This window comes from Notothenia rossii (genome assembly GCF_949606895.1).
Source record: "Notothenia rossii genome assembly, chromosome: 7".
Taxonomy (NCBI): Eukaryota; Metazoa; Chordata; class Actinopteri; order Perciformes; family Nototheniidae; genus Notothenia; species Notothenia rossii.
The window spans coordinates 21,661,326-21,688,901 of NC_136905.1; the positions used below are offsets into that span (position 1 = coordinate 21,661,326).

At 41.3% G+C, this 27,576-nt stretch overlaps 1 protein-coding gene across 1 annotated transcript; it reads left to right on the forward strand.

Annotated features, from left to right (window-relative positions):
* Positions 1–4,239: 4,239 nt before the first annotated feature.
* Positions 4,240–27,158, forward strand: LOC307013617 (uncharacterized protein). The gene is made up of 2 exons (XM_079641060.1): positions 4,240–4,468; positions 23,332–27,158. Exon 2 carries the CDS (start codon positions 23,388–23,390, stop codon positions 26,328–26,330), a length of 2,943 nt encoding a protein of 980 aa, XP_079497186.1. The 5' UTR covers positions 4,240–4,468; positions 23,332–23,387; the 3' UTR covers positions 26,331–27,158.
* Positions 27,159–27,576: the final 418 nt, after the last annotated feature.

Here is a 27,576-nt window from a genome sequence, read left to right on the forward strand (position 1 = left end):
CAGCACCACCCGCTGTCCCTTCCTAGTCAGTTATTGTTCCCCCCACACAGTGGCGGCGCCAGGGTATGGCTGGGGTATAGGCTACAGCCATACCAAGAAATGGCTTAGCCCCACCTTAGCCCCACCATGACAAATTATGTTAAAGTAAGCAAATTAAATTAAATCAGGGGTTCCCAACCCCCGGTCCGCGGACCAGTACCGGGCGGCGGAGGTGTTACTGTCGGGCCGCAAAATAGCTGTGTTTATCGTAATATTTGCAGAATTATAAATATTTAAAAAATATTTTATAGAAAAAATAATATATATATATTTTTTTCGCACCTATACCAGTCATATTATTTCGTCCAAAACATACAAAATAAATCAAAATTGGTTAGCATAAGGTCTCAGGCTCTCGTGCACAAAGAAAGTTACCGGTGCGCCAATAGGAAGTGGAGCACACAGGAGACAACCGTTTAATCGCAGACTGTTATGTTTATGTGGGGAAATGGGAGTGCATACATTATTTGAGATATATTTCGATCTCGGACTTCATTTTAAGGACATTGCGGCCAGGGGTGTAGAGCTATTTTTTTTAATTTGTAATACCTCCTTCACTTCATGAAATGGCTGCAGCATCAGGAGGCAGCCTCTGAGAAGTGCAGCACCAGCGCGTACACACCGCCTTCACTGTGTTCCCCACTGCAGGCTGCTATGTTTCACACACACACATCGAATGGCCCGATTATTCCCCCTATTACTCGTTGTATGAAGGAAATGTCCGGTCAAAAAGGCGCATGATGTGTGTGTGTATGTGGTCTGCTCGGCTCCGCTGTTTGTGTGTGTGTGTGTATGTTCGGTGTGTTTGTGTGTGTCCAACAATGGCATTTGTTTTCAAATGACCATGAACAGTAATTTACACACATCTGGTCAACTCCATAGGTATGTGGGTGTTCCCAAAAGAAGTTAGTTTAATCTTAATCTCGATGTAGTGCTAAATGCTGTCGGAGTGCTCCGGAACGAATGCCCCGGTATGACGTTATTATGGCTGGCAAACAAGCCCAGGGGTCTCCCTGACATTTCAGTTAGGCCTATATCAATATGTGTACAGTGGTCCCAATTTGTTTTAATTGTATCCTGGTTTTAAACGTTATTAACATGTTCTGGATGCATATTGGTATTTCTTCAGGCTGTTAAATACAATTAGCCTCTGTTGCCACTTGCTGGTGAGTAAATATAAAAATCAGCTAAAATTGACAACCGGTCCGCACATTTTTTTTAATGTATCTGCCGGTCCTTGGCACAATAAAGGTTGGGAACCCCTGAATTAAATAACAAGCTAAATGCAAGGGGGGCGATATAGCGTGTATGTAATTACATTGCAAATACTGACTTGAGCCCCACCACTGTATGGGTTAGCCCTACCATACATTACCCAACAAAAATACTCTGGCGCCACCACTGCCCCCACATGTTCCTGGTGTGAGAGACTTTGAAGTCACGGCCCGTCCACACAGCGGCGTGCGTTGACGCTTGGCGGTGGGCGTATCTGAAGCTTGGGGATTTTTTGCGAGCAACGCGACCAACAACCAATCACATGAATCTCCCGCCCCCGACATACAAAGCAATAGCAATGTTAAAATGAAGTAAACAGGATAAAAAATCCCCAAACAGGCGAAAACCTACCAGATTCACCCACTGTCTCTGCCACCTCCCTCCATGCCTGGCTCCTCCGGTTTGTATCCCGCTAGATGAACAGAGACTGATCATACAGCACCGGGTGATTCACTACCGCTATAATGAATTTTCCCTCCATTTTTTGGAATATGAGGAAATGACCTGCGTAGTCTCTCCCAGCATACACGCGGTTTGATTGGCTAGCGCTTGTACTGGCAGATTTGAATAAACGGGATTTCATTGTCTGACGCTTCTGCGAGGCGCCAAAAGTTGAACATTGGTCAACTTTTGAAGCGAGCAACGCCAGCAACGCGTCGCGTCGCTTCCCAAAATGCAGTTCGACAAAAAGTGACGTCACCCCATTCAAAGTGAATGGTGAAGCGTCAATGCACGCCGCTGTGTGGACGGGCCGTGACACACGCCGGCATGCGTTGAAGCTTCAACGCTACTGCCCATTCACTTTGAATGGGGTGACGTCACGCTTTGCCGAACTGCATTGTGTGTCATGTCTAAGAAACTTATAGTGAAAGTTTATTCTTTATGTTAGTTTTGTCATGTCCCTTTGTCCTGTGCTTTATGTTTATTCCCTTAATTAATTCTCCCTCTCATTTCAGGCCTCCACGCTCCCCGCCCCCGTCTCCTGCGTCCTTGATTATTTCCCCCTCCCTGATTGTTTCCACCTGTGTCCCCTTTACCTGTGTATATATTGTGTTAGCTCCCTCCTGTTCATTGTCAGTTCGTTGTCTTTCTATGACCTACGTTCCTGCTTACCTCACGGACTTCTCACGGATCTATGTTATTGATCACTGTTCTAGTTTTCCTCGAAAGAGTGTTTTTGTTTTCCTTACTGTGCAAATCCCAGTAAATTCTTTATTTTGAAACACTATCCGAGTCTGAGTTTGAGTCGTGCAATTGAGTTCATGCCTCAGAGTTCACTCCTTGACATTGTGGGAGCGTTGCTCGCTTCAAAAGTTGAGCAATGTTCAACTTTTGAAGCTTCGGCGGAAGCGTCAGCCAATCAAATCATATGCCAGTTCAAGCTCTAGTCTAGCCAATCAAACCGTGTGCTTGTGTCCGGAGCGGGAGATTCATGTGATTGGTTGTTGGTCGAGTTTCAGACAAGCTCACCGGCAAGCTTCAACGCACGCCACCGTGTGGACGCTGCGTCAGACTCACTTTGTATTTGCAGTTTCTCTTTGAACTGCTGATGGCTCTCCGGTGCACGCACCTTGAGTTCCTGTACTCGTCCAAATCACCGCCTCTGTGCGCAATAATCTGTGCTTTCAGCTTGGCATGGAACTTGCCGTTTATCCATGCCTTCTAGTTCTGTAATGTTCTTACAGTTATCTCCGTTACTGTCATCGATGCATTGTCAATGTAGTTTTTTTCAAATTTGTTCAATACCTTCCATGTCGTATGACCCACTGACTCCAAATCCATGCAAAATGATTGTACTGCTCTGAACCAATATTACACACCACTAGATTTAAGTGTTTTTTCCATTTGATATAATTATTTTCATGAATTTTCTGCTTTTTGTGTTAAAAAGTATTGGCCGTTTGTTTTTAATAACTTCCACCTGATGAGTCTACCTTTTATATGGATTTTACCAATGGATTTTTTGGCCATGTTAGCCCCAATTTGTTAAAGAGCATCTTGCAGGTTTTTATTTTTTCTACATTTATGCTTAAACTTGCTTGAAAATTACAATTAAAAAAGTGAATGCAGGATTTGATATGTTTTACGAGACATTAGGGCAGGAATTCAGAGGGAAAGGAGCAATTTTGAGCTCTGCTCTTAAAAACGGCTTTTTTTAAGGTCATACGTCAAACGCGTCATATTACATCACACAGGGGACACATCTCCGCTCTCTGACCGCGGGTATAGTGGAGTTGCGTTGAGTTGAGCGGTTGTGTTTTAAGGAGCTGTTATTTTTCGGTAGTTTTACATTGTATTTCACCATTTGTAATCATGGTGCAGTATTGTGTTTGTGCAGGTCGCACAAATACCAGCCTGTCAGGACATCGAGTCCACAGTAAAAAGGACCGGAGCCAGCGTTCGTTCCTGGGTGCGTTGTGCATCCACCTCCCTGCAGCACATACTCTCCACAGCTTTATCAGGAAACCGTATTACTTCTCTCTCCCCATTTCTTAAAAAAACGACGCCAGATCTCACTGTAGTGTATATTTCTGTATATTTTTGGGAAAATCTAGTGTATTCATCATTTTCCTACACATTTATTCACAGGTGTCTTCAACCTGGAAGTTGCTCTTTAAATCCTCCTATGCTAGTATACGTTTGACAGTAAAAATGCAGTTTCTGCCAGCCTTATAGGAAGTGCAAATCTGTGTCAATTAAGGTTAGATTATTCTTAATAATGATATGTGCCTGAATAGACATGCTCTTAAAATCAACTACAGTAAATATTACGAGGGAGACAGAAAAAGACAATTGATTGAGGTATGAAATTAGAACTCAGTGCATAGACTGGAAAAAAAGGTTAATGGGTTTTATGTTTGACATCTGGCTATGTGTGTCATAATGCAAAAGGTTTTTTTCCCTCAAGGGTTCGGCCGTGAAACACGCATGCGCTGAACCCGTTCTCTCCGTTCGGCGCCTTCTGCTGCAGCTCTCGACTCAGTGATTTTCTTCCTCTTCCTGGCACACCATCCCATTTTGTTCAGTGTGGAGCCGCGCAGATCGGTGTTTTCTTTGAGATTTTATGGCTTCAGCCTGCACTGATGTCTGTGCAGCCATTTCGTCTCCTCCGCCACACCCACCTTAATGAACAACGCTAACGCTGGTAGGGCTGGTGAGTATGCAAAGATTGAATACGGTTGGTTTTTGTGCACATAATGCTCCATAGGTCATGGTAGCTAACGTTAGGCAGCTTGCTAGCCGAGTTAGTTGTTCCTTTCTCCGGCCTTCCCCGGGAACGTGACTGACCACCTCACCCTGTTAGCTTTCACTAACGACCCTTCTGTGATATTTGAACAACACCTTCGGGTTATGTATAATAGATACAGACTATAAGATAGCAAGCTAGTGCTCATGTGAGAAGCTCGCTAGCCTCCTGTGATATTTGAACAATACCCTTGGGTAATGTATGGTAGGCTCCGACGACAACCAGCTAATGCTTAAGAGTGATGCCTCATAAATAGCCTATAAAAACGATCCAAATGTGCGTTTGAGTGTGTTATTGTTGACACAATTTCCATATTTTAGTTGGCAATGTAAGCTAACGTGGTTTGAGAGCTCGTTGTGATAGTGAACATCTTTATTCTTCCTAGCAACGGGTCCTTCAGTGAGTGGTGTTGTGTTTATGGCCATTGCTCCACAGCTCGTTGTCCTTTTGTTATGTGTTTACATTTGTCAATATATGCATTGTTATGCTATCCAAGTTGTAATTAGAGGTGGAAGAAGTACTCTTATTATTAAATAAAGTTAAAGTAGCAATACTAGAGTGTAAAAATACTCAGCTACAAGTAAAAGTAATGCATTTAAAATTGTTCTTAAAGGTGGGGTAGGTAATTTTGGAGAAACCAGCTCGAGTGCACTACAATTTGAAAATATTCAAAGGTAAGGTATTTTGAGTGGGGGTGCTGGACTCCATTGAACACTATAGAGCAGCACAAAAGCGCGAACACCAGGGGCGCTACAGTGGAATGTTCTACTGCAACACTCCCCACACGCAAATACACAGTACACCCGCGACTGTTACAATGAAGGCTCGATAATCAGCTCACGGCATATAGGCAGGGGTAAAGTGCTATTTTTTTTAGAGTGGGGAGCGTACCTCACCTCCTCTAGGGGGGTCCGGGGGGATGCTCCCCCGGGAAGATTTTTTTTTAATATTGAAGTTAAAAGCATCAATCTGGTGCCCTTTGAGAGCAACATTAAGAGATCTATGGATACATCTCTTAACACCCAGATGAAAAACAACTGTAAGCAGATGTTCTTTTCAGGGATAGACCGAATATTCGGCCACCGGAAATTATTGGCCGAAAGTGGTTAAAAAGGCCCTTTCGGCCGACAAAATATCACCGAATGTCAGAGAACAGGGTTACGTTGATCATACTCCGCATATTTGTCCGGGTGTTTTGATTTCAAGTGGTGGAGTAATCCCGAAGTGGTGAAAGTCTTTGCAGTTACACCCCCTCGAGAAATGTCAGCTGAACACGTTTTACAAATCGCAATCCGCGCCTCTCTCTCTGATATTTTTAAATATCTCCAAGCGGCAGACATGTTGGCTGTGAGCCAGCCGCGAGCATGGTCGCGCGCCGTGCTTGTCGCCGCGTTTTGATTACGTCATCACAACAACACGTTAGGTTATCAAACTTATAGGTGCATTTGTTGTTGAAGGCCTGGCTGTTACAGTCTATATTTACACTATTTTGTTGTAGGCCTACTGGCCTAGATGTTTATGCAGTTTTAAAGCACCTTGGCTTTGTTCTGAATGCACTTTGTTGTAGTTATCCTACAGAGAAAATAAAATGCACTTGACTTGGAATTAATGTACTGTATGCATTCAAAAGTGCTGAATAAATGATTTATGGACCCATAATAGTGATTATTATTTAAGTTAAGTTTTGCCATAATCATGTCTTTTTCCATAATCAGGTAGCTGAACAACATTGGTAAAAAATGTATACATTATATATATATATTTCTATATATATATATTTCTATATATATATTTCTCTATATATATATATATTTCTATTAATCATTTTCGGCATTCGGTTTTCGGCCAACTGTTTCCTATTTTCGGTATCGGTTTCGGCCAAGAATTTCCCATTCGGTGCACCCCTAGTTATTTTTCTTTATGGATATTTTACAAATCACTCCCCTTTCAAACTTTATTCTTGTTTTACTGCCATACAGTATTTCATAACTGTTTTTCATTTATTCTCTTGTTTTTTTTATAACGATAATGATCATATGAAGGTGTGCCGCGGAAATAATCTTTTGAATAATTTGTGACCAAACTGTTTGAGACCCACTGAGATAACTTAGACTAAAGTGAACTATCTAAACCCTCAGAGTCCTTTAGCTCACCTGAGCCTCTCAGTCTGAGAGGAGAGGACTCTCCTCCAGCTTGTTGTGGAAACAGCTCCTTATGTCCGTTAGTGCAGCTAGCTAATCAAATGCTAACAACACGGTGTCTCTCTCTCACACACTAAATGCGCTATTTCCACACACACACACACACACACACACACACACACACACACACACATATACATATACATATACATACACACAAACAGAGCTGAGCTTGAATGACACAAGCACACTTTTATTTCCATGCAACTCTCTGATTGGTCTGGCGTCTTGCCCCTGTTGCATTCACTGAACACGGGAAATTACAATCCTGCCATCCTCTCTAGTGTTATGATGAGGCTCACATAAAGCACGGTTACTGTATTATATTATTGAGGTAGAATTGTCCGGGGCTACAGAAAAAACATTCGGGGCAGGCCAAAATATTATTTTACCAACAATGTGGAATTTATTGGCTACACAGATTATGCACAGCGGGAGCAGCAATAACCGTCAAATAATAATCCAGACAGAAGAGCTCCGCACCGCCTGCCTGCCGCTAGGGGGTCCTGCAGCGCCCTCAGCACCCCCCTTCCCGCGCCCATGGATGGAAGGCTGACAGGCAGGTAGGCCATCCAGGTATTTTAGCCGGGCTGGCTAAAATGATTGGTCGTGCTTTTTACAGCGCTACGGCTTCCACAGATGAATTTCAGGGTTCTTACGGTCATTAAAAACCTGGAAAAGTTTTGGAAATTCAAAATGCTAATTCCAGGCCCTGGAAAAGTTATGGAAAACCATATTTTTCCCAACGTTTTGGAAAAGTAATGGAAATGTAACTAAAGTTGCATCAAATGCCGAAATAGTAATACTATAATAATAATAAATACAGTGAGTAGATTTTTGCCGGCCGTCTTTCCTGCAACGACAGTTTTTCTGCATTTCCTTTATCCTGTAATATGACTTGATAGCTTTAAACTCCGCACACTGAGCTTTGATTGGTCAGCAGGCGGTGCTTTCACTGAGTTGATCTCTTATCCTTGAACCTAACCTGCTCCGGAGCAGGTTAGCCGTTCAGCACAAGTTACCATGGAGATCTAGCCCGGTAAAAAGAGAACCCGCGTCTTAGGACCGGAAACCCAGAGTTTTCCGTGAAGTTACCTCACTAAGTGAAAATCCGGCTTTGTAGTACAGGCCTCAGGACTAGAGAGGCTTTCATGCTAGTCTGTCTGCTCTTTAAGTAGCAGCAGTAATCAGTCTTCAACTGAGTGTGTCCTGATCACACTTGCTGTCACTTTCCCAATCAGGAGCATTTGGTGACAGGCAGGTGAGTGTTCATTAGCCCTTCTAGGGGGCAGTGTTTGGGCAGCCCAGGGAATTCACAGCAGACGCCCCCGCAGTAGCTCGGCTGCTGTGAAAGATATGAAATCCTGTTCAGTTAGCTAGTTCAGATAAGGATATCGAGCGGCCCACTGGCCGAGTGTAAGTTCTGACTTGAACTATAATGTCAGCTGACCTGACACACTGGTCAGGGCTCGGATGCAGCCCGGTAACCTTCACTACTGGCCATTGGGCCCTTGGCAGTTGTGGATCCATTATAAGAACAGCCGTATCCAGTTGCAAGTTATCCGATGGCTTTTCCCATTTCTGCCGTGATTGCAAGGTTGGCAGCAGGGCTCAAGCTTAAGGACGTCCCGTCGTGTCGTGGCCGAAAAAAATAGTGTCGGGGAGGATAAAAAATCATTTTGGGACGAGAATTAAAATAAAAATACCCTGCTAACTCTACTACAAACGGCGATGAAAATGAAACCGGCTGCACGTTTTGTGTAGCACACATTTATTAAACCTCCTTGTCAACATAAACAGACACACACACACACACACACACTCACACACACAGTACGTAGCTACAGCTGTGCCGCTGGCTGTCAGCCGACTGCACAGCTGGCTGTGCCCGCAAATTCCTGGCCCGCAAATTCGCGGGTCTAGCTATGTACTGAGTGTGTGCAGCGCCATATATATCGATTATATGGCTCTGAGTGTGTGTATTTCGCGGGTTGAGTGATGTACAATGACAATGGCATCCCATGGAGGAATTCTGAAATGTTTTACCGTTACATCACAAAAACGCACAGCAGAACCAGACCCTGGAGAGCCGGCCTCTTTATTTACTTACTTCTCTTCATCCCCTATCGGTAATAAGGCTGGGATGAGAACCCTCCATCATATTTAGTCCTTAGCAATATGCTGCGCCTCTCCCCATGTAGGGATGGGTACCGAGCCCCTGTATTAAACGGGCCCTGGACAGGAATGATTAAAGACAGTGGTAACGTTAAGCTCCGACATTATCAGACTTTTTATCGGTACTGGAGACATTTAAAAAATATGTCATATGTATTATTGCTACAAAAACAGTATATTGCAGTTTTAGTTTCGCCAACTCCGTTTATAATATGCAATAAGACTACAACATGCGTCTATGATGTATTTTCGAGCTTTCCAATCCAGACGAGATCTCTCTCTCCCGTCTGTGTGCGAGGGGGCGGGGCAGTTTGTAAAGGTCTCCTGACTGTGTTACAGACTGTCATCCTGGTTAGTGGTTACTCTGGGTTCTGTCTTCAGGAAAGAGTGTTGGATTTTTTTGTTAATTGGATGGGACTTGATTGGATTCAATATTAGAGTAATTTTCTCGTTTGTGTGTTTGTTTAAATATATTTGGCCTTTGTTTATGTGATTGACTGATTTACTCGAATAAAAAGGTTGATGAATATCTTCTAATGATTTGTATGATGTTTTATTTATGTTAAAGGTCACTTTGAATGATTTTAACTTATGATAATGTAGAAAAAACAATATTTTAAATTCGGGATGGTCCACATTAATTTCTGGACGCCTTAGATTGTATTTCGGGACGGTTCCGCGAGGATGGTGAAAAAGGTTAGTCGAGAGCCCTGGTTGGCAGATAGTCCTTGATAAAATGGGTCCAGAATTGATTAGCTACATCAGATGAAGTGTATCCAAGTGATTTTGAATTAAGCATTCCCTCAACTTCAACCAGTACAGTGGCAAGGACTTCTTCTGACACTGGTTGGCTTCCAACAACAACCCGAAGAGCATTTACATGGTGTTTAATAGTGCAACACAACTGTCAGTCCTCCTCAAACTAGTGCTAATTATGAAGTATAGTGGTATTTATTAATTTATCTATTGTTTTGGTTTGAGTTACTGAATGAGTGCTTTGTTTAATCATTGAAGACACTATTGAAGTGATCAAATCTAAAAGAAAAAATGTGATATGACGAAAAGAAAAAAAATGTAAATGCAAAAAAAGTGTAACCTACTTTATTCAACCATATGTACTTGTGTTTTAAGTAGGGGTCGACCGATTATCGGCCTTGCCGATTATCGGGGCCATTATTCCGCATTCGAACGATTATCGGTATCGGCCTTTTTTTAATCAAATTGCCGATAAAACTTAGGCTCTGATGCGGCCGTTTCTCTGGCTGCAGTCACCACTCTGTACACGAGCAATGCCCCGCCCACAGCGATATCTGATAGGCTATTACTGAAGTGTCAATCAACAATGAAGATTTTCCGGGCGGGAGCCAGCCAGAGAGGCGGGACCTCCTCAGATTACAGGCAGGTGCGAAGAACACAGACAGAGGCATGCAGCAGCGCTGAGCGGCAGAGCCATACATGTGTTTCAAAGGTAAATCAGTTGAAAGCCGAAGTTCAATAAACATCCCAATCCCCTATGCTGAAGTTGCAAAAACACCACGATCTTATGATCCAATTCTATCAGTTTCCCAGTTACACAGAGACGCGGGAAGTCCGTCAGAGTTGGGGGTGCGTGCACGTTCCGTCTTGCAGCGGATTAACTGTGGTGCGGGGGGGGGGGGCTGCGAGTGGAGCCTCGCAGTTTTTCAGGTTGATATGTGAAACTCATTAGCTAGCCATCATGTATCTAGCAAATGTTTAGCAACATATTAGAAGTGAGGCTACTAGACTAACGTTAGGTCTACTGTAATAGCCTCACTTTTAATAGTTTGCAAAACATTAGCTAGCACTAGTGTTTTGCAGTTGCTAGCAGCTTAGTGGGATTTTATGCTAGATAGACAGGCATTGTTTTGATATAAGAAATTAAGCATTATTGTTAGTTAAGCATGTCAGCCTGCAGCCCCACTTTTAACTCTCTGTCTCTCTCTAACTCATTGCAGATGGCTGCACTAAAAAAAAGGAAACCAGTTGTAAGATGTTTAAAAGTTCATTGAACATAATATATGCTTAAATGCATTTCAAAGAAGTTGTGTTGGAGTTTGTGTTATTCTACATTTTGGCACCAAGATTTTCTGATTTTAGTGCAAATGTATATCGGTTCCAAATATCGGTTTTCGGTCTCCTTGATTACTAATAATCGGTATCGGTATCGGCCTTCAAAAAGCAATATCGGTCGATCCCTAGTTTTAAGGCAGGCTCACTGTACTATATGATTTAACCCTTCTGTAAGGTTAAAGTGGAAATGCACATGGTCATGTTGAGGATTAATCCCTAGACACACCAAACAGATATCAAAGAATTAGTTGCGATGTAGCCGACTGTTGCTTAGCCTTAAACACACTACAAAATCTATAGCCAAGGCCAAACTTCCATGTACGTTCTGCCCTGCGGGAGAGTAAACAACCCTCTATGATAAGGCTCGCTTTATATCTAGCTTTATTCCAGATGGCCATGTTTTTGTGAAAATATCCCATCAAATAATTAAAAAGACATAGGAAGAAAAAATGAAAGAGGCTCAGTGTATGTCCTATTTTCACAAGTTGTTCTGCGTATTTTAATTTTGCACTGATTAGCTTGTGCTAAACAGCAAGTCAGTGATTACTTTTGCCCACAAGCTCCACGAGAATATATAACTATGAATCAAAAGCGGAGCCTGTTGGCTTGGGCCTAAAGTGCCAACATTTTGGGCACACCTCAAAAACCAGGCCAACAGATGCCCACAGAGGGTCCAACATTGAGGATGGCCGATAACTGGCTTGGTGTGTCGGAGCCTTAAAGCATGCTTTTCAAACCCAGTGGAAATAGTCTATGAATCTGCAGTCACAGGAAGTCAGAATCAGAATACCTTTATTCGTCCCACAGAGGAGCTATCTACATTTGTTACAGCAAGAAAAGAGCCAAAGAAAGCATAATATTACCCAAGAAGCATGCATTAAAATTACACAATTGTGCATATCCGCTGAACCAAATGATGTGACAGCCATAAACTCCATTACCAACTGCCTGACAGCAATAAACAAATGGATGAACGATAATTTTCTTAAATTGAATGAGGACAAAACTGAAGTCCTACTTGTTGGCCCCAAATTAAAAAGAGAGATGCTAACCAATAATCTAGGAATCTTAACCACTTGGATTAAACCGGAGGTGACAAGTCTCGGTGTCATCCTGGACTCAGATTTGAACTTCAACGCCCATTTAAACAAAGTGACCAAAATAGCTTTCTTTCATCTCAGAAACATAGCGAAGGTAAGATCATTCATAAATCAACATGATGCAGAGAAGCTAATTCATGCTTTTATATCTAGCCGACTAGACTACTGCAATGCACTATTCACTGGTCTCCCCAAGAAAGCTATTGGAAGACTCCAGCTCATTCAAAACTCTGCAGCTAGACTACTAACTAATACCAAAAGGAGGGAACACATTAGTCCTGTCTTAGCTACTCTACACTGGCTTCCTGTAACTTTTAGAATTGATTTTAAGGTGCTTCTCCTCACATACAAAGCTGTAAATGGACAAGGACCCAGCTACATTGCTGACTCTCCAATAAACTACACACCCGCCAGAACACTGCGATCATCAGATGCAGGTCTATTACAGGTCACCAGAAAGAGTCATAAGAAGATCGGTGATGCAGCCTTTGTAAACTACGCACCAAAACCGTGGAACATGTTACCCAACAATATTAGGGAAGCCAATACGTTAGGTTTTAAGCTGCCTTTTAAAAATGCCTATCTCTTTACCAAAGCATTTTAATGATTTTACACTATTATACTGCAATATACTCTGTGATTGACATTGCACTATTTCTCTGTTTTATTCCCCATGTTTTTATTTTTAATTATTTTATCCCATTTTATGCTTTGCTCTTGCTGCTTGTTTTACACTGATTTTATGTCTTATTTTTTACTGATGTAAAGCACTTTGAAATGCAATTCCCTGTATGAAAGGTGCTATATAAATAAAGTTATTATTATTATTAAAAAAATATTAAAGATACAAAATTTAAAATTAAAATTAAAAAGGTATATATTGCACAGTTATTAATGACATATTTCACATAATTGGTATTGCACAACAAGGGGTGTTATAGTCTGTGTTGTCGGTGTGTGGGGGGTCTACCAGGGATCATGATGTCCTATCTCTCCGTGAGACAGTGGGGGTGCAGCAGCCTGTCACTGAAGGAGCTGCACGGTGTGGACAGGGTGTCCTGGAGGGAGGACAGCTTGGCTGCCATTCTCCTGTCTCCCACCACCTCCACAGTGTTCAGAGGACTCCCCAGGACAGAGCTGGCCTTCCTTATCAGTCTGTTTAGTCTCTTCCTGTCAGCAGCCGAGATTCTGCAGCCCCAGCAGGCCACACCATAGAAACATGGTTTCCTCTTTCTGGCAATCAGGGCTGTGTCTGTTCATCTTGCAGCGCAGAGGCTATCTCAGGTGCTCTTTCGTTAACTGGGAGAAAAACAAGCCAAGGTATCACTGACCAAGCCTTATCTTGCCTAACGAGCTTTCAGTTCAGAACTCATTGAAAGAGGCCTGCTTCGGCCTTTTTCTAGCTGGACCATGATGTCTAAAAACCCCACCCCAATATTTTGTAGGAATTACCTTTTGTCATTACAAAAACTAATGTTGCTCGCTTGATAGCCTAGTTAGTACATACAGGACTGTCTCAGAAAATTAGAATATTGTGATAAAGTTCTTTATTTTCTGTAATGCAATTAAAAAAACAAAAATGTCATACATTCTGGATTCATTACAAATCAACTGAAATATTGCAAGCCTTTTATTATTTTAATATTGCTGATTATGGCATACAGCTTAAGAAAACTCAAAAATCCTATCTCAAAAAATTAGAATAGTTCCTCAGACCAAGTAAAAAAAAAAGATTTATAACAGCAAAACACAATCAAACATTTGAAAATGTCCATTAATGCACTCAGTACTTGGTTGGGAATCCTTTTGCACGGATTACTGCATCAATGCGGCGTGGCATGGAGGCAATCAGCCTGTGGCATTGCTGAGGTGTTATGGATGCCCAGGATGCTTCAATAGCGGCCTTTAGCTCATTAGCATTGTTGGGTCTGGTGTCTTTCAGCTTCTTCTTCACAATACCCCACATATTCTCTATGGGGTTCAGGTCAGGGGAATTTGCAGGCCAATCGAGGACAGTAATGCCATGGTCAGTACACCAGTTACTGGTGGTTTTGGCACTGTGGGCAGGTGCCAGATCATGCTGGAAAATGAATTCCTCATCTCCATAGAGCTTTTCAGCAGACGGAAGCATGTAGTGCTCTAAAATCTCTTGGTACACAGCTGCATTTACTCTGGGCTTGATGAAACACAGTGGACCAACACCAGCAGCTGACATGGCTCCCCAAACCATCGCTGACTGTGGGAACTTCACACTCGATTTCAAGCAACTTGGATTTTGCTCCTCTCCAGCCTTTCTCCAGACTCTGGCGCCTTGACTTCCAAATGAAATACAAAACTTGCTTTCGTCTGAAAAGAGGACTTTGGACCACTGTGCAACTGTCCAGTGCTTCTTTTCCTTAGCCCAAGTCAGACGCCTCTTCCGTTGTCTTGAGTTCAGAAGTGGCTTGACCATGGGAATACGGCTATTGTAGCCCATTTCCCGGACACGTCTGTGAACAGTGACTTTTGATACCTGGACTCCAGCTTCAGTCCACTGTCTTTGAAGCTCCCCCAAATTCTGGAAGCGACTCTTCTTCACAATGCTGTTAAGGCTGCGGTCATCTCTCTTGGTTGTGCAGCGTTTCCTGCCACATTTCCCCCTTCCAACAGACTTTTTGTGGATGTGCTTTGAAACTGCACTCTGTGAACAGCTTGCTCTTTGAGAAATTTCTTTTTGTGTCTTACCCTCCTGATGGAGGGTGTCAATGACGGTCCTCTGGACAGCAGTCAGATCAGCAGTCTTCCCCATACTTGTGATTTAGTTTACTGAACCAAGCTGAGTGTTTTTCAAGGCTCAGGAAACCCTTGCAGGTGTTTCGAGTTAATTAGACGATTCAAGTGATTCGTTGAACACCCTACTAGTATACTTTTTCATGATATTCTAATATTTAGAGATAGGATATTTGAGTTTTCTTAAGCTGTATGCCATAATCAGCAATATTAAAATAATAAAAGGCTTGCAATATTTCAGTTGATTTGTAATGAATCCAGAATGTATGACATTTTTGTTTTTTTAATTGCATTACAGAAAATAAAGAACTTTATCACAATATTCTAATTTTCTGAGACAGTCCTGTATTATATAGCCTAGACCAGTGGTTCTCAACCTTTTTACACCAAGTACCACCTGAGAAAATTGTTGGATCTCCGAGTACCACCCTATGACCAATGTTAAAATACAGTCTATGCACAGTTCATGCAGGACTCGGAGGCAAATGTATTCATAATAACGTTATTTATTGTCAGCCACAGTGTTAATTTCGTCAACGAAAACTATGACGAAAAATGTTCGTCAACGACCTTTTTTACATGACTGAGACGATGACAAGCTAAAAATAGATTCTTGATAACAAAAACTTTGACGAAATGTATATTTAGTTCCTGAGACGGGACTAAGGTGTTAATGGTGGACTATCGGACATTCAAAATGCAGGGTATTTCCCCCAATTGTCCGTCTTGTCTGTCAAAATCGTAGACTGTATATATAAATGGACGTAGGGTCCGTGACGTCACCCATAGGATTCTGCAGAGTGGCCGAGAAGCCCTTAGTAGGCGGAGTCGGCCACTAACGGCTCGACAGTGACGTCAGAGTTCAACTCCCGCCTATTCCAGCCTGCTCCAAATAAGGGCAAAGAGGCGAAGCCGAGGCGGGACCTCCTGCCACCGAGCTGCAAGCTCCAGAGCTAGCTGAAGCTACCAAGCTAAGCTAACATGCTCCCCATCTGCACACTGCCGTGGCATTTTACGTTTCTATGGTAAGCGGACATGAAACTATTCAGCAAAACTATAAATAATAATCTAAGTTATTGAGTTTTTAGCATAATACTTCAGAATCTTAAAATCCCTCAACGTTTGTATGCAATTGTGCTAAATTCAACACTGGAATCAGGCAAATCTTAATATGTTTGCATGACATTAGTTATTTATATTTTGATATCACTTAACTATAAGTTTTAATACATTTAAGTCAAGCTAAGGTACATGTGATGGTAGCTAGTTAGTGCTCTTACCTGTGAGGCCTCCTCCAAAAAGCATAATAACCAGACTGTATCATTAAAACTAAGTACCAGTTCTAGATCCTTGACTTTAGACAAACAATTCAAAAGACAACATGTATTTAAAGACTAATCTTAATTTGAATGTGCCTCTTAACCTGATATATTAGTTATGCACTAATAGTATTGACAATCTAAAAAAACTGAGCAACTCAACAGTCAACTTTATATTTCTTATTGTCTAAAGCATTTATTATTTTCATTTTCCCCTCTCATATTCAGTGTGGACGGATTGAGACAGCATGGTGTCCAGAAAGCTGAAGAGACTTCAGGGAGAAACCTCCGTGTGATGAACGTCCTGTCTGTTGGTTTGGAGAGGACTGAGGGTCTTTCCTCTGTGAGGAGGACCAGGCCTGATGGAGGAGTCCATGCTGGGCAAAGCTGATACCAACTGCACAGGCCTAGTCTGTCACGTTATTTGACTAAATGTGTTTACTTATACATTTAATAGGTTTACAACTTCTGTCCATATGTGCTTTTTATTTAAAACATTTGATTAACTTTTGGTTCACATTTCAGTAAATTGTATTTGCAATCCTTTTGTCCATCATTCTTACTGAAAATGTTAGATTACACATTCACATCTGACTGAAGATTGGCCCCATTTATTTGTGACGTTGCAAACTCTGCGGTACAAGGCACAAGTGATGTGAAGCTCATAAAGCGAGGCAAATATGTATAATCAGCGGATGGAGTGTAGATGTGGAAATAGGTGCATTCCGTCAGCTGACTGTTTTTACAATAAAAGTAGTTTCTTAGTGTACTGGTCTTAAAATCTCATAACATCAGCTTTTAATGTTCCTCTTGGATGTTCTTCTTGACCCTCAGAGAAGGAGAACATGTCGTGTCTTTCAAGCATGTCCTTTCCTAACAAAAATTACAGGAAACATAAAACATATTATTGCAGAAAAAGTGTGTTATTTATGAAAGCGGTGTGTTTGTGTGTTTAGGGGCTATAGATATAATTATTTTGTAATTGTAATGTTTTTTTTTTATTTCAACAGTGAGCTACAAAGACAATCAGATTATGAATGAAAAGTATGAAGTTCATCAACATTGAAATATATGTTATTATCAAAATAATATTTAACTGTTATCAAAATGTAGTGCAACTGTAGAAGCTTGCTCTCTTGTCTCACTGAAAGAATAACTTTTACCACGTTTTTTACAGACAATATTGAGAGATAAATAGTAGCAGTTCTCACTATGTGTTAAATATCTTTGCCTTTAATACATTAAATTAGAAAGCTGACAAAATCATAGTGCTTGTTAACCAGTGGCGGCCGGCCCATAGGGGCGCTAGCCCGCCCCACCTCTTCCCACATTACAAATTAAATTAAAAAAAAGTATTTTTTAAAATATTTGTTTTAATATATATTTTTAATGAACAAGGTAAATATTATATAATTGGTATCAGTAAAATGTATAATCTACTATAAAATCTCGTTTAAAATGGTGTTACGATGTCTAAAGTTACTGATAAATCACATGTTTCCTGCCTGGCCTTGCCCGTGTATCATTACCCTCTCTCGTCTGGGCGCTAAGAGAGGAGTCCTCAACCAGTGCAGCAGCAGCCACTAGCAGCTGACTGTTGCTATCTGTAAACTATGGCTCCGAAACATAATTTCAGCCAATCAGCGTCGTCAAATCTGATGATCACCAGGCTCCAATGTCAGCGCCCGGTGCAGGGTTATGGCTAGAAAGGATCCGTCTTGTGTAAAACTCTCGCGAGAGTTTGCGAGTCACGTGGCTGAATGTTTACGTTTGACAGGCAGCCTTTCAGTTACGATCGTTAACATCAGTGGGCCACAGCAAATGATGGTGAGAAGCTAAACTATCTATTAATTATGTCAATTACAGGGAGTGTGATTGTAACTGTGTGTGTGACTAGCTGGATGCAAAGAGGTAAACACTGTCTTTTTCCCATGCTTGCTCTTCAAACAGCCGGGGACAGATACTATGTGCCCGTGCTAAATAAACACATACATACACACACATCCACACACATATTATTGTAGTTGAGTTTTGACAGCATCCATCAAACTAGATGTTTTGCCTTAATGGTCTGTTTTCTAATATTTCTGTGTTTCTGAACAACGTCTCTGTCTGCATATAATGTTCGTATTTAGTCTCCTCAGGGTTCCCGCGGGGTCTTAAAAAGTCTTACATTTGATAATCTGAATGTAAGGCCTTAAAAAGGTCTTAAATATGACAAAACAAATAAGAAAGGTCTTAAATATGATTTAGAAGGCCTTAAAAATGATCGGCTTTGAAAGGTACTTCTGTGTTGCGATAGCGTCTAAATGTGTTTTGGGGGAAATGTCCGGGCTGCAAAGTAACCAGTACGGTAATAGCCTTTCAGTTCCCCCCAACAATTTGTATTGAATTAAATCAACATGGAACCAGTAATCACTAACTTTGTTTCCCCCGGCCCCTTATTGGAGAACACTCAGCTAGTAACCTAGCAACCAAGCTTCAGCTTGCGGCAGTCAGAAACTGATGTATCTTCGAATCTACTTACAAATTAATATGGAGAAGTGTCAGTTCAACCGTATTTGGTTGGAAAACATCTAATTTAGTGCTTGTTTGAAACCAGTGGAGGGGAACGTGTTTGAAGCCCGCCGCACCATTTGCAAAATAAATAAGTGTTTGTTTTGCTAATGTAGCGTTAGCTAGTGGAGCGTTAGCTAGTGCAGCAGCTCGCGCAACACCAGAGGACATCCGGGCGACGTTTGGGTCTACGTCAACCCTAAAAGCGGAGGTGCTGTAGACGCTAAATACCGTAGCTAAACACCAATCATACAACAGCAATGATGAAATAGTGTAGCCAATTTAATTTAAGGGGTAATTTCTCAAAATGTTCTCGTGTGGTTTATTCACCATTACAATAGCCCCACCTAAAATAATTTCCACCAGCCGCCACTGTTGTTAACATCTAAATAGGGATGTAACAATATACCGAATATCGCGGTAAATAAACGTCCCAATACCGTCGTGAAACTGACTAAATATACAGCAATTTCTTTTAAAGAATTTTTTTTTTAAAACACTTTTTTAAAAAAACTTTATTTAACCAGGTGGTCCCATTGAAATCATCGATCTCTTTTTCAAGGGAGACCTGTCCAACATGGCAGCAAGTTACAACATGAACATAAAACAACAGATAACACAAAACGACATAGTTTTTACAGGGCTACATTTACACACCTAGACACATTGACAAATACCAACAATATATTTATATCTCGCCCTGTCAATAAGCCTCACCTTCTTGGCCAAAACTGTATGGTTTTTAAAGTTGTGAAGAGACAATGCACAGTTTGACCCACTGCTGTCACCCATGGCCAAAGCATATCTCTCCGTCCCACTGAGGTGGCATTAGACTTTTTTCGCTGTCCGTCATTTTGACAGACAGGATCGTAAAATATCCGTATTACCCATCGGGTCTGAACAGTTCACGAGAGAGCACGCTCGTGAACTGTCAACGGGGGGGGGGGCGGTGTTATGCCGTGTGTGCATGCACCTCGCGGGAGCGCGCACAGCGTAAAGCAAAACCTCCCAGACATGTATTGATCTGTACGGCAAAGTACGGTTTGGAAACTATATAATTTCCTTTTGGAGGGCATGCATAACATGGCATAACACCAGAGCCTCGCTGCGGGGAAACGTTGGCGCTGTTCCGAGTTTGTTCTAATCTGTCAAAATGACTGACTGCTTTCAGATTTTTCCGTCATTGTTAAATAAAATATTCGGTTAACGCGACCACTGCTGTCCCAGCAACATCAGTACCAAGCGAGAGTTTTTTCCAGAGCAGGGGATATTGTAAATGCCCAAACATCCCAGCTTATAAATACCTGGAAATGTGGACATTCTCATATTCTTAAAAACCTGTCTGATGATGCTGAGTGAGTGACTAGTGAGTTTTTGAGTTGAGTTACTTGAAAAACTAAAGTGAAACTTGATTTATTTTATTGCAGGGTCTGATTATTAGCTTGTTTATTTGTGAGATGCAGTGGCACAAAGAAAATGCCTACTTTGTTTGGTAGTACTAGTAGGTACAAAAACACTGGTTTTCTTTTTCCAGTCTGTTACTGTCACTTTGTTTTTTTACACTTTAAAATACTGCTATCCTACTAAAATGCTGTACAAATCAGATGTATTATGTAATAAAGAAACATTTTCCAAGTAAAAAAATACTTTATTGAAAAAAAATATTTGAATTTTTTTTTCCTTTATTCAATATCCCGATAAATACCATACCGTGGACTTGTTATCGCGATATTATCGTACCGTGAGTTTTTGGTATCGTTACATCCCTACATCTAAATGTAACTTTTTGCATGGAAAAAACCCTCAACTTAACTGATGGTTAGGTGATCTAGTATTGTTTAATGGAATGTATATCAGTGTATTAAAGTCAATACTTCATTCATTTAAACCAATATCTTTCTTGATTCTTTGTACAGTATGAAAAAAAGAGTATTTGTACCTGAGCTGAAGTTCACTGCTGTGAGCAGTCCAGTTCTGTCTCTCACTCACTGGTCCAGCCTGCCTGCATCACCTGGACACCTTAAACAAACAGTTATATTGTTTGTACACATGGTACTTTACATATATATATCTGATTATCTTCTGTTGAACATGTTGATTTGTGTATTGTCCGAGTCAGGGTCCTTTTTATTTTACTGTAACTTTGGAAGTTGTGTTACCAATGCTTACTGTTATTTGATATCCATTTGGTAATGCAATTAATAAAAACAACAAGGTTTGGGTTCGTTCTTCAGATATGACTGTGACGTTAACGTGTAAGCTCAATAATGAACTCCAGCTCAACCAACCATATTGTAATATCTAAGTAATCATCTTGAAATATGATATTAATAATTGTAATATACACATATCTTATTGTGAGGTTGATTTCACATACACTACTTCAACATTAGCTTGTCTACATGAGCAAAGCCAATTTAAATTAACCTTAGCGATGCATACAGTTCCTACCTACATAATAAAATATCTCTCTAAGTTACAAGGATGACCTTATTTTATCAACCTCAAACAGAAGCCGTTTGTTCAACAGTATTATCCCACTTAACGCTTAACACTTGTCTATTTCGTTTTAACCTTTATATATAAAGTCTATGATTTTAACTTGGAGGCTACGATTAGCATCGTTAACACCGATGTAGCTACCACTCGCTTACACGCTAACCCAAGCCTTAACATTCATTACCTAGCTGATCATTAACACATAAATAAAGCACTCGAATTTCATTTACCGCATTAATGCACCGTCTGTTTTAACTGTGGAGCAAGTCACAATAGTCTGATATATAAGCATGAAGAACAAACAACCACGGCCGGCTACAAGTTGTGTTTCCTGGATGAACTGACCAGGCAGAGTCCCTGTAGCTAGCTTCACGGAGCAGGAAGCAGAGAGACAAGAAGCTAGCAGCAGCAGTCACTTCACAGAGCAGTCACTCAATGTGACCACGCCCTAATTTATGCAAAAACTTTAAGACCTAATATCCATAAAAGGGTCGTGTTAGAAAACAATTCACTCACAGATCCATAATCATGAAGGTGGAATCTAACTATATTGATAATAAAATGTATGGAGCCAGGGGTAGAAACATGTTTTTTTCTGCTGTAAAATTGGGAATTTTAACATGGGGGTCTATGGAAATTGCTCCTTTCTGCAACCATCGCCTATCGGCCAATATATGAACTGCAGTGTGTGGCACTTCCGTATTGGCGTCCCGGCTATTCCCCAGAGTTTGCCGCTTGGTCAAAATGCATCTTACGTTTCTAACTTGCAATATTATTATTTCCGCTCTCTTCACTCGAGAAGAGCGATCTCACTGTGTGCGGGGGGCGGGGCCTAACAGACACGCTGCAGCGGCACACAGAGATCTGCCGGGGACGGAGCGTTCAGAAGGGACACATGCTGGACTCTTTCAAGTTTAAAGGACTTTGTATACTGCGGGGTAGCTTGTGAATTTACTCCAGGTGGAACTAAATTCTGATTTAGCACTTCCGATTAGATTTCACATCATTCATCCACATCTGTAAAGTAACTAAAGCTATTAAATACATTTTGTGGAGTAGAAGTACAAAGTAGCAACACATTTAAATACTCCAGTAAAGTAAAAGTACCTCAACATTTTACTCAAGTACAGTACAATATTTTAACCTAATTATATATATTTCATTTATTCCACATTTAAATAAAGCAATTAATTCGGTTAACAATTTGTTAGTTTTTCCCTTTAAAAAATAACAAAAAGTAAATACAAGAATACCGTTAAAGTACTGGATCGATAAGCAGTATCGATAAGACTAGTACCGTAGAAAACCTTAACGATACCCATCCCTAGATATTACACAAGTAAAGTGTTAAGAGAGTGAAATGTTGCTTTACGAATTTCAACACTTGATACTTTCACATTGATTCCAATTTCCGAAACCTGTATTTGTAACTGAATTGGTTTAAAGAGAGAAAACATTTTGACTAAAAGTTGACTAAAATGTAATTTTTCCTCGACTAAAAGTAGACTAAAACCTTTTGAGTTTTCGTCGACTAAAACTAGACTAAAACCTTTTGAGTTTTCGTCGACTAAAACTATGAAGGATAGAAATGACTAAAATGTGACTAAAACTAATAACCATTTTCGTCTAAAGACTAAGACTAAATCAAAAGCAGCTGCCAAAATTAACACTGGTCAGCCACATGTTCCTCTCTCTCTCTGTCTCTGTCTCTGTCTCTCTCTCTTTATTTTTTAATTAATGTTATTCAATCAAGCCTCAAACTGATGGCACTTGTCCCTATAGCCTGTTTTAAATTGAAGTTGTCTGAGGTCCTTAACACCAGCTGCTCTTGCAGTAATAAGTAGTGTACCTTACTGTCCCAAATGTGCACAATGTAGTGACTGCTTTTCGTCTTTTGTTTACTTAGTTGTGTTTTCTGTATTTTATATTTCTGTGTTATGTGTAAAGGTTAAATACAAATAAATATATATATTATTTTTATATGTCAGATTCCTCCGCGTACCACTAGCGGGAGCTCGCGTAATTTACTAATTGTGTATGTTTTTGTGTGTGATTTACAGGAGACGTCCTTTCATGACCGCACCACCTGGATTGCCTTGACTGTTTGGCTTCCACGATGCTTGGTCTACAGGGAAGTACTTCAACCCCCAAGATGTATCGTTGTGTGGCATGTTCAGCCACCTTCCCTGGATTGGCCTCTTTGCTTGTACATCAAGCAACCCATGCTAGTGTACTCCCCAAGGTCTCTTCCCAGCCACAACTGAATGTCAGCCCTCCTGAAACACTGTTTGGAAGTATGAACTCATCCAGTGAGCAACCCGTTCCACTCTTGCCTGAGTGCCCTTCACCTTTTTGTTATATTTGTGATTGTGGAGAAGAGTTTCAGGACTTCAGTCTAATGCTGGAACATAAGCAGTCACATATCCCTGAAATCCATCTACTGCCACCTCCGAATTGTAATAGTGCTGGCTCTAGTAAAATAGCATTCGATAAAGATTTACCCTCCCTGCATGTACCAGAAGAAACACAGCCAGATTTGGCCCTTAGTCTCCCCTCTACCTCAAGGTATCCAGATGTTGAACTACCCACGTTAACAGAACATAAATCAAATGTAAGCCTGGAGGATGGCATTGTTATAGTAACCACTCCTCAAGGCCAAAGTACACCTTTTCAAGATGAAGTTGAGAATCAACTTGAGAAAATATCAGGCCCAGCAGAGCTCATACCACAGACTGTTGAGGACATGCATGTGCATGACCAAACACATTCTGTTCCCAGCAGCATGAAGGGTGAGTTCTTACCTAAAAATAACGCTTTAATGAAGATGCTCGCAACAGCATACATGAAGCACTCGCCACAGCCACTGTCTGAGAATGAAGACGATAACACAGTTACCCCCAAACAAGAAGTGGTCCCCGTTGATATAACAACAGAAGCTAAAACTGAAGAGCCCCCAATCAACAATCTTTCAATTTTACAGTTGAGGCGGCTGCTTGCAAAACCCGGTATAAAGACAAAAGCTCCATCCATCAGCAGAATTCTTGAATCCAGTAAAAAGAAGGTTGTCTCTCTAACTAAGACTTTATCCCCCGTAGTGGTTCTTGAAACCCGCCAAAAGCTCATGGATCCTGGCAGTAATGGCACATATGGGAGATATCAATGTGGCCGCTGTCGAAGGGTCTTTCAAGATGTGGACAAACTTGCAGAGCATCATTTCTTGCACAAAAAAGAGAGGATTAAATGTTGCCGTCGCTGCAAACAGCTGATCATTGGGCGGCTCCCTTTACCTGATAATCATGTATGCCCTCGTTCAGGAAACAACACCACACAACCTTCAAGCTCTCTTAAAAAGAACTTACCATTTGCCAAAAGAATAGTTCCATTCCATAGCGTGAACAATTCCAAAAAAACGTTCTTTTGTCCAGTGTGCAAGCACAACTACGCTCGGATGTGGAACCTCAAAATGCATAAATGCCAGGGACCAACGTCAGCCCCCTTTACGCAGAAAAAACCCTTCTCTTTCGCTAGGACTCAACTCTCCAAGAGTGTTGCCGTGGGAACTGAACTTACTGGTCGTATCAAGGTGGAGGTGACCTCTCCTGATTCGGAGCAGTCTGCAGTTTCTCAGTTGGCCTGGGTTCATCCAGCAAAACGCTTCTTACCATTTCCCCCCAAATCTACCACAAGGGAACAGCACAAGCAAGGAGAAGAAAACAGCAGCTGGGATGCAGCAAATGAAATGGAAGACGGTGATGAAGGGGAGTGGACAATGCCCTTGGATGATGAAATGGAGGTGCTTAACTCTACAGAGAAAGCTGATACTGATGGAGAGGTGAATAATGCTGTGACAGGCGAACATCAAGGGACGTCGCTGCGCTATTTTGTCAGAGATGGTCTAAAACGTTACCCTTGTAACCGATGTCAGAAAACCTACAGTCGGCAATCGACTTTGAGGCGCCATCTACAGCTCTGTGGATTTAGGCCACGTGGATCTGGCACTGTAGCACAAAGTGGAAGTCATGGTGCCAGTTCCCTAGCTGCAAACAATATGAAACCAATGTTTGCCTGTTTTGTATGTGGGAAGGAATTTAACCGCAAAGATAACATGATGGTTCACAGTAAGAAATGTCATTTGCAACAAAAAATCCCAGGCGGAGGACAGGTGGGTAGAGGGACTATGCAGCAGAGTATGTCAGGCAATGCAACAGAGGAGGATGATGAAGGAAACTGGGGCATCATGTCCCTGCCCTCCGTTCTTCCACGAAGGGTGACGTGTGAGTGCGGGGTGGGATTTACATCTCCTAGGCTTCTCTTGGTGCATCTGCAGAAACATGCTCAGGAATCCTACACATGTCCGACTTGTGGAGAGACTGTCAATTCCTGGGCAGACTACGAAGTTCACCTTCAGATCCATATGCATCCTCATCACCAGCTGCTGAAGGCACTAAAACCACAACGATCACAACCATTGTTGCTTCGTTTTCAGCAGCTGCCGCCTCAGCAGAAGCCTCCTCCTCAGCAGAAGCCTCCTCCCCAGCAGAAGCCACCACCTCGGCCAGTGCATCAGCCCCCACAGAAGCAGCCACGCCCGCTGCAGCTTCCAAATCAATCAAAGAAGCAGCCACGCATTGTGTGCACCCGATGTGGGAACACCTTTTCCTCTCGCTGTTCCCTTCGGCGACACGTATCCTGGAACCGCTGCAAAGGTGTGCGTGCTACCAATGCCGCAAACCCACCCAAAACGTTCCAATGTTCAAAATGCAACTATGACTTCCCGAACACAACCAGTCTTATGTTTCACCAGAGGAGTGGTGCTTGCAAGCCTGCCATCAAGCCTGTGCGTTGCCCTGTTTGTCTTCGCTGGTTTGGCACTATGGACGGATTGCAGAGACACCTGCTTACTCACAAGCCGTCTGAATCCAAACAGTCTGAATCATATCGCTGTGATGTCTGTCAGGGTACCTACACAAACTTGAAATCACTCAAAAACCACCGCAGGAGGATCCATCGCATCATGGCTGGGGACACCACACCCAAAACGCAACAGCTGACTTCCTAATCACATTTTAGTTTCTAAGTAGACATGTGAGTGGTGCAGACCACATGGACCAACAGACCACATTTTTCATTTGTTGTATTTTTAAATATCTGCCAAAAGGTGTTTTTGTTATTTACTGCCTATCATACAATGTTATTGAAGCTTGATATTGTTAAAAAGACGATGCTGTGGTATGCTGTAAATAGTTAGGTTTAGTTAATCAATTTATTACATAACCTCATTGGCCTGTAAATAATGAAACGTGATGTAGCTCATTGTTGTTCCTGGTTTAATAAACATCCTAGTAAGTGAAACATGTAAGTTTTTATAATTGTGTGCAATATGGGATATTATCTTAAACTCTTCAAAGCAAGCAATGGATAGAATTGTATATATGTATATGCCTCCACATTATGTATGGGCAGTAAACAAACTCATCACTGAAATAGTCTTAGTCAGGGTACGTTAATAGTTGGGCAAAGCGAGCAGCCCAAAACGTGGTGCTCCCAAAAGGTCCAGGTTTTTCTCTTTTTAAACTTGTTTCTGCTTGTTTAGGAATGCTTAGGGGTAGGTATATTTAAAACATAGCAACACTGACAGGGTGAGATCCTTAAGGTGGCTCATACTTCCTTACCTGATAATGAGCCCTTGTTTTGAGGTCCATCTTTGCAAATGTTAGTTATTTTATTTCATTTAGAGTCTGTACTTCAGTCCATTTACTAAGCTCTATCACAATTTTATCCTAGCCGGTTACCATTGTATTTGAACAAAAGTAAGGTTTAAAGAAAAGTTCTCATTACCTTAGTCTTGGAGTAATAACTGGCTAATAAAAACATATTTTGATGTGTTGATTGAAGTGAATGGTCATTTATTCCATATTTACAGAGGCCTAATTGTTGTTTTCTGAATCAGATTTGTGTTTGTGTCTTGAGGTTGGAATCTTCTTCCAAACAAGGTTTGTATTAAACTAAATTGTTAAATATTTGTTACATTTGACATAATACTTTTATATAATCCATCTAGAGCTCTGAAATGGGACACTAAAAATGATAATCACTGCCTAATGAATGTACTTTGGTTAAGGAAAACAACATTTAATAAACTATGCTGACTGTAGAAAAACTACTACTAGTATTACATTACATTGCATTTAGCTGACGCTTTTATCCAAAGCGACTTACATGCATTCGACCAAGAAGATACAAACTTGAAGAAAACAGAATAATATAAGTACATCAGGTTTCATAGAGCTAAAACATTTCAAGTG

What these genes read in the sequence shown, in the direction of transcription:
- LOC307013617 (XM_079641060.1), top strand. Translation starts at nt 23,388, where the DNA reads ATGCTTGGTCTACAGGGAAGTACTTCAACCCCCAAGATGTATCGTTGT.